The 15017-nt window shown below is 45.9% G+C and overlaps 1 protein-coding gene across 5 annotated transcripts in view; it reads right to left on the bottom strand.

Annotated features, from left to right (window-relative positions):
- sdccag8 (SHH signaling and ciliogenesis regulator sdccag8) overlaps positions 1–15017 on the bottom strand; it is a 727678-nt gene that overhangs the window by 351422 nt on the left and 361239 nt on the right. For all 5 annotated transcript variants that reach the window (XR_011948390.1, XM_072512651.1, XM_072512625.1 and 2 more), the window contains one exon: positions 12533–12675. Coding sequence is in view for 4 of the 5 variants with exons in the window: in XM_072512651.1 (XP_072368752.1) it covers positions 12533–12675 (143 nt within the window). In the remaining variant the exon portion in view is untranslated. The remainder of the gene's footprint in view (positions 1–12532; positions 12676–15017) is intronic.

Here is a 15017-nt window from a genome sequence, read left to right as displayed (position 1 = left end):
CCAGCCATATCCATCCGCGGGAGAAGGCTCTCACTGTCCACCCTATCCAACCCCCTGATCATTTTGTATGCCTCTATTAAGTCTCCTCTTAACCTTCTTCTCTCCAACGAAAACAACCTCAAGTCCGTCAGCCTTTCCTCATAAGATTTTCCCTCCATACCAGGCAACATCCTGGTAAATCTCCTCTGCACCCGCTCCAAAGCCTCCACGTCCTTCCTATAATGCGGTGACCAGAACTGTACGCAATACTCCAAATGCGGCCGGACCAGAGTTCTGTACAGCTGCAACATGACCTCCCGACTCCGGAACTCAATCCCTCTACCAATAAAGGCCAACACTCCATAGGCCTTCTTCACAACCCTATCAACCTGGGTGGCAACTTTCAGGGATCTATGTACATGGACACCTAGATCCCTCTGCTCAGCCACACTTTCAAGAACTTTACCATTAGCCAAATATTCCGCATTCCTGTTATTCCTTCCAAAGTGAATCACCTCACACTTCTCGACATTAAACTCCATTTGCCACCTCTCAGCCCAGCTCTGCAGCTTATCTATATCCCTCTGTAACCTGCTACATCCTTCCACACTATCGACAACACCACCGACTTTAGTATCGTCTGCAAATTTACTCACCCACCCTTCTGCGCCTTCCTCTAGGTCATTGATAAAAATGACAAACAGCAACGGCCCCAGAACAGATCCTTGTGGTACTCCACTTGTGACTGTACTCCATTCTGAACATTTCCCATCAACCACCACCCTCTGTCTTCTTTCAGCTAGCCAATTTCTGATCCACATCTCTAAATCACCCTCAATCCCCAGCCTCCGTATTTTTTGCAATAGCCTACCGTGGGGAACCTTATCAAACGCTTTGCTGAAATCCATATACACCACATCAACTGCTCTACCCTCGTCTACCTGTTCAGTCACCTTCTCAAAGAACTCAATAAGGTTTGTGAGGCATGACCTACCCTTCACAAAGCCATGCTGACTATCCCTGATCATATTATTCCTATCTAGATGATTATAAATCTTGTCCCTTATAATCCCCTCCAAGACTTTACCCACTACAGACGTGAGGCTCACCGGTCTATAGTTGCCGGGGTTGTCTCTGCTCCCCTTTTTGAACAAAGGGACCACATTTGCTGTCCTCCAGTCCTCTGGCACTATTCCTGTAGCCAATGATGACATAAAAATCAAAGCCAAAGGTCCAGCAATCTCTTCCCTGGCCTCCCATAGAATCCTAGGATAAATCCCATCAGGTCCCGGGGACTTATCTATTTTCAGCCTGTCCAGAATTGCCAACACCTCTTCCCTACGTACCTCAATGCCATCTATTCTATTAGCCTGGGGCTCAGCATTCTCCTCCACAACATTATCTTTTTCCTGAGTGAATACTGACGAAAAATATTCATTTAGTATCTCGCCTATCTCTTCAGACTCCACACACAATTTCCCATCCCTGTCCTTGACTGGTCCTACTCTTTCCCTAGTCATTCGCTTATTCCTGACATACCTATAGAAAGCTTTTGGGTTTTCCTTGATCCTTCCTGCCAAATACTTCTCATGTCCCCTCCTTGCTCGTCTTAGCTCTCTCTTTAGATCCTTCCTCGCTACCTTGTAACTATCCATCGCCCCAACCGAAACTTCACACTTCATCTTCACATAGGCCTTCTTCTTCCTCTTAACAAGAGATTCCACTTCCTTGGTAAACCACGGTTCCCTCGCTCGACGCCTTCCTCCCTGTCTGACCGGTACATACTTATCAAGAACACGCAGTAGCTGATCCTTGAACAAGCCCCACTTATCCAGTGTGCCCAACACTTGCAGCCTACTTCTCCACCTTATCCCCCCCAAGTCACGTCTAATGGCATCATAATTGCCCTTCCCCCAGCTATAACTCTTGCCCTGCGGTGTATACTTATCCCTTTCCATCATTAACGTAAACGTCACCGAATTGTGGTCACTGTCCCCAAAGTGCTCTCCTACCTCCAAATCCAACACCTGGCCTGGTTCATTACCCAAAACCAAATCCAACGTGGCCTCGCCTCTTGTTGGCCTGTCAACATATTGTTTCAGGAAACCCTCCTGCACACACTGTACAAAAAACGACCCATCTATTGTACTCGAACTATATATTTTCCAGTCAATATTTGGAAAGTTAAAGTCTCCCATAATAACTACCCTGTTACTTTCGCTCATATCCAGAATCATCTTCGCCATCCTTTCCTCTACATCCCTAGAACTATTAGGAGGCCTATAAAAAACTCCCAACAGGGTGACCTCTCCTTTCCTGTTTCTAACTTCAGCCAATACTACCTCGGAAGAAGAGTCCCCATCTAGCATCCTCTCCGCCACCGTAATACTGCTCTTGACTAGCAGCGCCACACCTCCCCCTCTTTTGCCTCCTTCTCTGAGCTTACTAAAACACCTAAACCCCGGAACCTGCAACATCCATTCCTGTCCCTGCTCTATCCATGTCTCCGAAATGGCCACAACATCGAAGTCCCAGGTACCAACCCACGCTGCCAGTTCCCCTACCTTGTTTCGTATACTCCTGGCATTGAAGTAGACACACTTCAAACCACCTACCTGAACGCTGGCCCCCTCCTGCGACGTCAAATCTGTGCTCCTGACCTCTATACTCTCATTCTCCCTTACCCTAAAACTACAATCCAGGTTCCCATGCCCCTGCTGCATTAGTTTAAACCCCCCCAAAGAGCACTAACAAATCTCCCCCCCAGGATATTTGTGCCCCTCAGGTTCAGATGTAGACCATCCTGTCTGTAGAGGTCCCACCTTCCCCAGAAAGAGCCCCAGTTATCCAAAAATCTGAAACCCTCCCGCCTGCACCATCCCTGTAGCCACGTGTTTAAATGCTCTCTCTCCCTATTCCTCATCTCACTATCACGTGGCACGGGCAACAACCCAGAGATAACAACTCTGTTTGTTCTAGTTCTGAGCTTCCATCCTAGCTCCCTGAAAGCCTGCCTGACATCCTTGTCCCCTTTCCTACCTATGTCGTTGGTGCCAATGTGGACCACGACTTGGGGCTGCTCCCCCTCCCCCTAAGGACCCGGAAAACACGATCCGAGACATCACGTACCCTTGCACCTGGGAGGCAACATACCAAACGTGAGTCTCTCACGCTCCCACAAAATCTCCTATCTGTGCCCCTGACTATAGAGTCCCCAATTACTAATGCTCTGCTCCTCTCCCCCCTTCCCTTCTGAGCAACAGGGACAGACTCCGTGCCAGAGGCCCGTACCCCATGGCTTACCCCTGGTAAGTCCCCCCCCCCACAAGTATCCAAAGCGGTATACTTGTTTCTCAGGGGAACGACCGCAGGGGATCCCTGCACTGACTGTTTTTTCCCAGTCCCTCTTACAGTTACCCACCTATCTCCAATCTTTGGTGTAACTAATTCCCTGAAGCTGCTATCTATGACCCCTTCTGCCTCCCGAATGATCCGAAGTTCTTCCAACTCCAGCTCCAGTTCCCTAACTCGGTCTTGGAGGAGCTGGAGATGGCAGCACTTCCTGCAGGTAAAATCAGCAGGGACACTAACTGCATCCCTCACCTCAAACATCCTGCAGGAGGAACATTGCACTCCCTTCCCTGCCATTCCTCTAACTTTCTACCAAGATCTGGCTAACAACTAAACTAAATTCTTATAATAAATAATAATAATATAATAAAAATATGGTACTTACCTCAGACCAATGGGTTTTATTATTAGGTTAGAGGAGGAGGGCGGGTGGGAGACACTACACATGTAGTGTCTCGGGTTTCCTCTCCACCAGAATTTATTGGTGAGGGTCTTCCCAGACGTCCGCGGGTCGACTTCCTGATCCCGCCTAAAAAACTAATTTAAAAAAAAAGAAAAATTCTCAGCTCCTGCTGAAATTGACTAACCAGCCAGCTCCACTCCCGCCGAAATCGACTGGCCTGCCCCTGCAAAGAGAAGTGCTTTTAAAGGTTGACTTACCTCCCAGCAACCTCCTTCCGCAATGCTCCCGCTGAAATTGACTAACCAGCTGCTCTCACGCCACCGAAATCGACTGGCCTGCCCCTGCAAAGAGAAGTGCTTTTAAAGGTTGACTTACCTCCCAGCAACCTCCTTCCGCAATGCTCCCGCTGAAATTGACTAACCAGCTGCTCTCACGCCGCCGAAATCGACTGGCCTGCCCCTGCAAAGAGAAGTGCTTTTAAAGGTTGACTTACCTCCCAGCAACCTCCTTCCGCAATGCTCCCGCTGAAACTGACTCACCACTCACCAGCTGTTCTCCCGCCGAAATCGACTGGCCTGCCCCTGCAAAGAGAAGTGCTTTTAAAGGTTGACTTACCTCCCAGCAACCTCCTTCCGCAATGCTCCCGCTGAAATTGACTAACCAGCTGCTCTCACGCCACCGAAATCGACTGGCCTGCCCCTGCAAAGAGAAGTGCTTTTAAAGGTTGACTTACCTCCCAGCAACCTCCTTCCGCAATGCTCCCGCTGAAATTGACTAACCAGCTGCTCTCACGCCGCCGAAATCGACATATAAGCCTTCTTAACAAGTGTTTCAACTTGCCTGGCCACCTTCAGAGAATTATGCACTTGAACCCCGAGGTCCCTCTGCTCCTGTACTCATGTTGTATCATTGAGCCTATACTGTCTCCCCATGTTTCTTCTACCAAAATGCATTACCTCACATTTCATTGCACTGAAGTTCATCTGCCAGGTGTCTGCCCATTTGGCTAACTTGCCAATGTCCCTCTGAAGCCGCTCAGCGTAATCCTCACAATTCACTATTCTCCCTAGTTTAGTATCATCTGCAAATTGAGATATTTTACCCTCAACACCCACTTCTAAATCATTTATAGAAATCAGAAAAAGCAAAGGACCCAACACTGAACCCTGGGGTAAACCACTTTTGACTTGTCTCCAGTCTGAGAAAAGCCCATCTAAGCCTACCCTCTATTTCCTATCTCTTAGCCAACTTCTATTCCATGTTGCCAAGAACCCACCAATCCCAAACATTGTTAATTTGCTAACCAACCTGCCATGTGGTACTGTATCAAATGCTTTCTGAAAGTCCAAATATACAACATTCACGGCACTACCTTCATCCACTGCCTGTGTCACCTCGTCAAATAACTCAATTTGTCAGACATGACCTTCCCTTGACAAAGCCATGATAACTGTCTAGTAATAACTTATTTTTCTCGAAGTGTATATTCATCTAAGTGTATATTTATCTCATTCTGTGTTCTAGCCTCCATCAGTTTCCCCACTGAACCGAAACAGCTCTTATCAAAATTACAAATAACATCTTATGGGACTATGACAAAGATAAACTTTTTTTCCTTGTCCTTCTCAACCTGTCTGCAGCCTTTGACACAATCATCTTGCTCCAAACCTTTTCCATGGTCATCTAGCTGGGTGAGACTGTTCTCACCTGCTTCCATTCTTATTTATCTAATCGTAGCTTAGCTAGAGTACCATTTGTAAAGGCTTCTCTTCCTGCTCCTGCACCATTACCTTTGGTGACCCCAAAGGATTTATTCTTGTCTCATCCTGACGATGGGAAGGGCGGTTGGGCAGCTACGGAGGGCGAGGGGGGATGCAGTACAAATATGGAGAGAAGGCGAGCCGCATGCTAGCCCATCAGTTATGGAGGCAGGCCGCATCCAGGGGAATCTTGAGGGTGCGGACAGGGAACGGAGAGGTAGTGTTGGGCAAGATAAACGAGCCATTTAGGGGATATTATGAGAAATTGTACAGGGCAGACCCAGTGGGTGAGGTAGGGGAAATGGGGTGGTTTCTAGACGGGCTGGAATTTCCACAGCTGTATGAGGAGAGGAGGAAGGTGCTGGAGGAGCCTTTAGGGCTGTGGGAGGTAATGGAGAGTATAAGAGGGATGAAGTTGGGGAAGGCCCCGAGCTAAGTTACTGATGGGAAGGATGCGTTCCGGGGGGTGGTTGCAGAGGATCAAACAGGCTTCGTAAAGGGCAAGCAACTCTCGACCAATATAAGGTGATTACTGAATGTGATAATGAACCCGTTGAGAGGATGGGTATCGAATGTGGTGGTGTCAATGGACGCAGAGAGACATTTGATCGGGTGGAGTGGCAGTATCTGTTTGAGGTCCTGGGACGGTTTGGGTTTGGGCCAAAGTTTGTGGCATGGATGCGTCTGTTGTACATGACCCCGGTGGCGAGCGTACAGACCAATGAGATGAGCTCACGGAGTTTCGGGTTGCATAGGGGAACGAGGCAGGGTTGCCTGCTATTGTCACTACTGTTGCGCTGGCAATAGAATCCTTGGCGATGGCCCTTAGGGGGTCAGCAGAGTGGCAGGAGATTAGGATGGGGAGTAGGGAGCACCCGGTGCCACTGTATACGGATGACCAGCTTTTATATGTGTCAGACCCGCTGGAGAATATGGAGAGGATTATGAGCCCATTAGAGAGGTTTGGGACTTTCTCGGGTTACAAGTTGAACGTGGGGGAAAAGTGAAGTGTCCCCAGTGAGTGAGTTGGGTCAGAGAGCCAGTCTAGGGGTGCTGCCATTAAGGGTAGCCAGGGATAGGTTTAGGTACTTGGGGATGCAGGTGACGGGAGAGTGGGCGACTCTGCATAAGTGGAACTTAACAAAGTTGTTGGAGGAGATAAGGGAGGACTTTAGGAGGTGGGATCCACTACATCTGACGCTGGCAGGGTGGGGTCAAGTGGTGAAAATTAATGTACTGCCAAGGTTTCGACTTAGATTTGAAATGAAATGAAATGAAAATCGCTTTTTGTCACAAGTAGGCTTCAAATGAAGTTACTGTGAAAAGCCCCTAGTCGCCACATTCCGGCACCTGTTCGGGGAGGCTGGTACGGGAATTGAACCGTGCTGCTGGCCTGCCTTTGTCTGCTTTAAAAGCCAGCGATTTAGCCCAGTGTGCTAAACCAGCCCCTGATTTTAACCGTTCCTGATTTTTATTACAAAGGCCTTTTTTCAGAAGTTGGATACAGTCATTTCGGAGTGTGTATCGGCAGGGAAGGTGCCAACAGTGAAGAGGGCCTTGCTGCAGAGGCAGAAAGGGGGGTTGGCATTACCAAACTTACTACACTACTATTGGGCAGCGAATGTGCAGAAAGTGAGGCAGTGGTGGGACAGAGAGGGGTTAGAATGGATTAGGATGGAGGAAGAGTCCTGTAGGGAGTTCAGCCTGAGGGCCATGGTGATGACGGTGCTGCCGCTGGCTCCAAGGAGATATATTGAGAGCCCGGTTGTACAGCCCACAATAAAGGTGTGGAAGCAGCTGAGGAGGCATTTAGGATTGAGAGGATGACGGTGTTAATGCCGTTGTGTGAGAACTACGGGTTTAAGCCGGGAGAGTCGGATGATATGTACAGAAAGTGGAGAGACGTTGGCTGGTGAGGGTGAAGGATTTGTATCTGGAACAGAGGTTTGCAAGCATAGAGGAGCTGAGGGAGAGGGTAGAGCTCCCAAAGGGAAGTGAATTTAGGTATTTACAAGTAAGGTACTTTGCACAGAAGGTGTGGAAAGGGTATCCCAGGCTGCCGAAATATTCCCTTTTGGAACGGTTGCTGCTTCCGGACGTGGAAGGGGAGGGTAGAATTTGGGACATATATGGGTGGCTGAAAGAGTAGGGGGGTACACAGGTGGTGAGGATCAAGGAGAAATGGGAGGCGAAGTTTGGAGGGGCGATAGGTTGGGGAATGTGGAGTGAGGCAGTTTGTAAGGTGAATTCAACCTCCTCGTCTGCGAGGATGAGTTTGATACAGTTTAAGGTTGTACACAGGGTGCACATGACTCGGGCGAAGATGAGTGGGTCCTTCCAGGGAGTGGCAGACAAGTGCGAGAAGTATGAGCTGGGACTAGTAAACCACGTGCATTTGATCTGGGGCTGTCAGAAGTTGGAAAGATACTGGTTGGGAATATTCGGGACATTAGCAAAGATTGTCGGAGTGGAGGTTGGGCCAGACCCTATGGTGGTGATTTTTGGGATATCAAAAAGCCGGAGCTGATAGAGGGGAGGAAGGCCGATGTTTTGGCCTATGCCTCTCTAATTGGCCAGCAAATAATTTTATTGGAATGGCGGTCGAATACGCTGCCGGGGGGGTGGAGGCCTGGCTAGGGGATCTATACGACTTCTATGCAAAGGGTTCAGTGGAGGGCTTTGAGGCACGGTGGGGACTGTTTCGTGGTCATGTTTGAGGAGTTGTTTGTCACGGGGTGAAAAAGGGGAAAAATTTGTACAGACTGTAAAACTGTGAGTTGGGGAGTGTGTTCCCCGGATTATTTATGTTTTTGTACTTTTCGAATAAGTTTGGAATAAAATACATTATTAAAAAAATACTGCTGCCACTGTGCATCAAGGGTGTAGGGAGTGAATATTTGTGGAAGTGGTGCCAACCAAGAAGGCTGCTTTCTCCTGAATGGTTCAAACATTTCGAGTGTTGTTGGAGCTGCACTCGCCCAGTCAAGGGGAGCGTATCCCCCTCACACTCGTGACCTGTGCCTTATAGATGGTGGATAGACTTTGGGGGAGGCTGGAGGCGAATTAGCCGCTGCAGAATTCCAAGTCTCAAACCTGTTCTTGTAGCCACAGTATTTAAATGGCTAGTCCAGTTCAATTTCTGGTCAATGGTAATCCCCAGTATGTTCATAGTGGGGGATTCAGTGATGGTAATCTCATTGAATGTCGATGGGTTATACGTTGAACGTGGGGGAAAGGAATTGGGCAGTGAATGTGGAAAAAGTGAGGCGGTGGTGGGACTGAGATCGTAGATTGTCCCTTATTGGAGATGGTCATTGCCTGGTACTTGTGTGGTATAAATCTTAGTTACCGCTTGTCAGCCCAAGCTTGGATATTATCTTGATCTTGATGTATTTGGATGCTTCAGTATTGGAGGAGTTTGAATGGTCTTGAACATTTTACAATCAACAGCAAACATCCCCACATCTGACTTTATGATGGAAGAAAGGTCATTGATGAAGTAGCTGAAGATGATTAGGCTTAAGACACTATCCTGAGGAACCTCATGCCAATTCCCTCAGTGTCCATGATAGGCTGAACTTGGGAGCCATGCAGAGATTAAATAAAATAAAGTTCTCAATATTACAGACTTCACTACATAAAGAAATGCTCTCATTCATCAAAGTCCATTAAGTACATTTAAATCCCCTCAAGTATTTAATCTCTTATAAAACAAACATTTTTCATAAACCAACATCAAAGACAGCTAATCCTTTAATAATAGATTTGAACCATCAATCAAACTGTGACAATGGGTGATGGAAAGGAGTCTAGCAGCAATGTCAACAAACATCTTGAAACTGTTAACACAGACTTTTTCTTAAAACAGAGACACAGTTAGGTAGCTTTTTTCAATTTTTAAAGGGAAGCCTATTTTAAAAAACTTTACAGCTTGACAGTTCTACAGATCTGATCCACCCTTTATGAGCATTTATGTCTACTATAAAAATTCATAACTCCCGTGCTGCAGGCATTCAACGATAAGGATGTCTGAAATGGGAGTGGATATGGGGTCTGACCTATCATTTTAAAAGGCTCTCGGAGTCTCCATAACTCAGTGAAAATCTAGGTCCTTGTGTCAGCTTGCCAGAGGACAAGGTCAAATACAAGTTCTGCAGTGAACCCAGATCAAGACTTTGATGGGGCCTCATACAGGGTGCGCTTGTTTATCGTTGAATGGTTGGGGGGGGGGGGGGGGGAATCGGGTGGGATGTGCCACTTATGAGGGAAACCCAAACTCAGTAGGGCCACTTGAACTCAGTGCTGTGTTCAACCAGACCCTCTTTTAACTGGAGCTAGGGCCTTATCCTGCAGCACGGGAGTTATGAATTTTTATTCATAAGATGTTTGGGGCTTTGGCAGGCCTGTCAGACGTCCCATTGTCACTGTCAAGGAACACTATCAAGGTAGACTTCGGTATCCCTAGTAGACCAGTGGGTTCTTTTTGCTCTGTGAAAAGAGCAGATGGGATATTACAAGAAAATAAGTATGCTTATCCACTGGGCAGCACGGTAGCATTGTGGGTAGCACAATTGCTTCACAGCTCCAGGGTCCCAGGTTCGATTCCCGCTTGGGTCACTGGCTGTGCGGAGTCTGCACATCCTCCCCGTATGTGCGTGGGTTTCCTCCGGGTGCTCCGGTTTCCTCCCACAGTCCAAAGATGTGCAGGTTAGGTGGATTGGCCATGATAAATTGCCCTTAGTGTCCAAAATTGCCCTTAGTGTTGGGTGGGGTTACTGGGTTATGGGGATAGAGTGGAGGTGTTGACCTTGGGTAGGGTGCTCTTTCCTAGAGCTGGTGCAGACTTGATGGGCCGAATGGCCTCCTTCTGCACTGTAAATTCGATGATTTGAGTCATGTGCTGTCATTATATGCACTATATTATGCATGTGTGCAGTCAGTGTGTAAAGATACAGTGGTATAACATTATTGCATGTATGGTTTATTGGTTACATATCAGTTAATCTGTGTTGATCTCTACCTTCTAAAGTTCCAAAGCTATACATAGCATCCTTTCCAAGTAAATCAGAAGTTACGATTTTGCAGAGGAATTCAAAAGAGTTAACCAGATGGACAAACAAATGGAATATAAAATGTAACGCAAACAAGTGTAAAGTATTTTATGTTGGGAGAAGGAATGCTGGATACAGTAAAACAACAGGATTAACACACTGAGGCTGAGAAGTGGCCCAGAAATGGAAGAAGTGAATAGTCATTTACATGCTGAAAAACCTAGCTCTGTAGTGCTGTTGGAGCTCGCTGATTTAGTGCAGGTGACTAATTTACTTGCCTCTGAGTCACAAGGTTCTGGGTTCTTCAAGTCCCACTACAGGGCTTGAGCACAAAATCTATGCTGACATTTCAGTGCAGCACTGTGGGAATGTTGGATTGTCAGAGGTTCAGCCGCTGGATGAGGCGCTAAACCGAGTACCCGCCTGCCTGCGTGGGTGGATGTAAAAGGTCCCATAACATTATTTTGAAGAAATGCAAGGGAGTTATCCCAGTATCCTGGGGAAATAGTCATCCCTCTATAAACACCATACTAAAAAGATTTTTTTTTAAAAATCTGGTCATTGTCACATTCCTGTTTGTGGGAGTTTTGCTGTGCACATATTGGTATCTCTTTTCCTACATTACACTTCAAAAGTACAAATGCAAGTTTTTCTTTCTAATTTTGCAAATAAGTTTGCATCCTTGATTGTCGTAATATTATTTGGCTGATTATCATAACGGCAGAAGTAACAGAAAAGGGAATTGTAGCAACCAAAACGATAAAATGTAAATCGGATTTTTGGATTCAGGTTTGCACCATAAATCTCCATTCCCAAACATGGTCCAGCAGCAATTAAAGAGCTAACTGGCAGAGGACAGGAAGCAGATCATCCAACTCATCCATAGATGGTTTAAGCATTAATCGAAAAAAGAGCAGAATATTTCCTAAAAAGAGCATGGAACTCAGCAGTTAAATGCACCATTCAACTGAGCCACTGCAACTATATGCTGACATAGCTGGAACAAAGTAAAGATATTGCAATTGCCCTCAGCATCTACACAAAAGGAGAGAAAATGAGACCAGTGTTAAATACAAGCCCATTCTTTTGCTTTCTGTTCCAACTGCTCTTGCGTCGATGTCAGACAAAGGTAGAACTGCATTTGGCTGTGATCATCTCACCAAGAATAATCACTTGAGCAAGATGCTGGAGCGTAACTGAAGTGGAAAGAACAATAACCCAATAAGATTCACTGTCTTCAAGAAAAGGGTCTGGCGAGAAATGGGGCAAAATCATACAGAAAACAAAACTAATTGGAAGAAAATTCAAGGCTAAGAATTCAAAATTGCCTACCACTGTAAAGGGGCACTTTATAGAACCTCTACTCACTCAAATGTGGTTCAATATTGGATGTTTGATTACTGAAATGTAACTTAACTCATTGTGACTATACCAATCACGGACTGAGATGTAGAACTTAATTTGAGATACTGTAACTGTTGGTACAACAGGAAAAATAAACAAAGGTTGACAAGTTAACAAAGAAAACAAACAAAAATGATTATACAAATGGCTCACTCATCCTGTTATAACAACCTCTTATTAAGACCATTTATCATGATACAATATTGTACGTTGTGCTGTTCCCCACATCATTACAACTCAAACTGACAGAATACAAGAGATCTTAGAATATTAAAAAAAACAAAAACCTCAGAACATCTGGTAATCCCATCACCCGTCCATATGTTACAAACATCCTGCTGCTTTTCCCTTAAGACAGATTAGAAAAATCATCACATTTGGTTTTCTATAATTACATACCTGCAGTTTGGTATTTTAATAGCTTCACCTGTTAATACTGCAGCAATTAGTAGGCAAAAATGTGAACAGTTGGTATTGAAAAGCCCCAAAAATATCTGTAAAATGTTTTATTGCCTGCAGTAGAGACAGGCAGCTTGATGCTGGCGTTATGAAGTGCCACTGGCAGATAACAGGATTATTTGTACCTGGTGAGGTGCAGTTGGTGCTCAGATTTGCTCAGTAGTTCCATCAGCTTTAGACATTCATCCTTCGATCTTGCTGCATCCTGCTGGACATGCTCCAAATGGCACTTAGTTTCATTTAGTTTCAATTCAAGTTTCTGTAGATCCTAAAGAGGAAATTTAGATATAAAACAAATCCAAAACAACAAAATTTCACTTTGCGAAACCATGATAGGTGAAAATCTCAGTTAAGTAAACATAACCACAACATAACCACTTGGGGGGGAAAAAGTCAGAACTTTCAAGAGCTAGTGGCTGTTTCCTTTTAAATGACATCAACTTTCAAAACTCTGGTGATGATCCTGCACAATCAGAGAATAGAAATTTTAAAACATAACCATCTTTGTTTACACCAACAGGATACAAATCACAGACCAGTGGATATTATCTTTCCTCGTGCAATATGGAGGTGATAATTCGCCATTGTCCACAAAGGACCATAGGCATCTCTCTCCATTGGAACCAGACAGTTGGTTACATATGCAGCTTGAGGGGCACCACACTGCAAGGTGAGGAAGCAAGCCTCCATGAACCACCACAACCAATATGGGCATTGAACTTGTCGGCGGTGGACGGTTATCTTGTTTGATCAGTGAAAATAATTTATTACTCTTTACAATTCCTACTTTTACGCACTCTTCAGATGGCAAGTTCAGCCGACTTTATTTAATTGATTAACACGTTTTCACTTTTTATAACTAAAATATTATAAAATCTGTTTACCTTGCACTTAAGATAAATTCAGGCAATAAAGCTATAATCCATCTTTAACAAATGGTATTTTACAATACAAATTTAATTACGATGACCGGAATGCAGTGGCTTTGTGACTAATTTCAAGTCAATCTATTTTGTTTTGCACCTCGATATGCAAGACTAGATTTTAAAGTTGTGTAAATGGATACAAACATACAAATTAGGAGCAACAGGAGGCCATTCAGCCCTTCGAGCCTGTTCCGCCATTCAGTAAGATCATGGCTGATCTGATTTCAACATGAACTTAACATTCCTGCCTGTCCCAGGTAGCTTTTCACCTCTTACTTCTCAATAATCAATCTAGCTCTGCCTTAAAACGAGTCTGCACATTCTCCTCGTGTCTGCATGGGATTCTTCCGAGTGCTCCGGTTTCCCTCACAAGTCCCGAAAGATGCACTTGTTAGGTGAATTGGACATTCTGAATGTACCCGAACAGGCGCTGGAGTGTGGCGACTATGGGGTTTTCACAGTAATTTAATTGCAGTGTTAATGTAAGCCTACTTGTGACACCAATAAAGATTATTATTGTTAATCAAAGACTCTGGGCGGAACTCTCCCATTTTGAGACTAAGTGCCGTGGTGGGCAGCTATGGCATCACCTGTCCGACTGACCAGAACAGTGGGATACCACGCCAGATTATGCACTTGGAAGCAAATTAATTATGGACAGTGAGTTTGCGTCCTACTCTCCTGGCAGCTGGAGCTGATTTGACAGCCTGCACTCCGCTGATGGGTTAGAAGACCTCGGCACTATATTTAAATACCAGTCCAGGACACTTAGATCACTCTCTTCAGCTCACCTGTCTTCACCAGGTCATGCAGGATGTTAGCACCCCAGAAGGAAAAGGCTAGCAGCCTTAAGAATAATTCTGTTGCTTGATTCATCCACCCGTCTCTGAGCCCATCATCAATGATGCACCCGGACTTCCGGTGGCGACCATGGAGGAGTAGGTCGCACATTCGATAGCTCCCGCCTGAAACGGACTTTTGGACCTTTTTTCCCGACTTTTCTCGGACTTTAGGGGATAGATCGGTGTAGTGGACGATATCAAGAAGGATTCCCCTTCCGATGTATGGCTAATTGGACTAGAAGTGGCTGTGTGAAAAGACTCAGCCCGGATAGAGTGAAGCAGTCGGAGCTGGTACCGCGGCGCAGCATGGCGGAGGGCCAGGACCAGGGAGCGGCGGCTCAGTGGTCTAAGGAGCAACAGATGAAGTTCTTTAAGGACTGTTTCGCTGAGCTGAAAAAGAAAACGCTGGACCCGATCAAGGCTGCGATCGATCAAGTGGTTTTGAATCAGGCGGCCCAAGGGAAAGCGATACAAGAAATTGAGCTGAAGTTATCCAGTCAGGAGGACTATCTAACCGTGCGGGAGCATAAGGTGGAGGTGTTGGATGAGCGCCACAAGAGAATGCAGGAGAAGTTGGAGGACCTGGAGAACAGGTCCAGGAGGCAGAACCTAAGGATCGTTGGCCTCCCTGAAGGAATTGAGGGGGCAAGTGTGCGAGCATATGGGGCGAGCATGCTGGAGACGCTGATGGGGTGGTGGTTTGAGGGTGCTTTGTTTTTGCAGAGATTGGATGCGGAGGGGGGAGGGGGGTCCCAAAGTTGGTGCTATTCTGTGGGAGGTTGGGTCTGGTTTCAAGCGATTGTTTCTGCATTGGTTTATGTTAATTTATTTTACTTGAGGTG

This window comes from Scyliorhinus torazame, chromosome 1 (assembly GCF_047496885.1).
Source record: "Scyliorhinus torazame isolate Kashiwa2021f chromosome 1, sScyTor2.1, whole genome shotgun sequence".
In the NCBI taxonomy this organism is placed as follows: Eukaryota; Metazoa; Chordata; class Chondrichthyes; order Carcharhiniformes; family Scyliorhinidae; genus Scyliorhinus; species Scyliorhinus torazame.
This window is presented reverse-complemented; position numbering and strand designations above follow the sequence as displayed.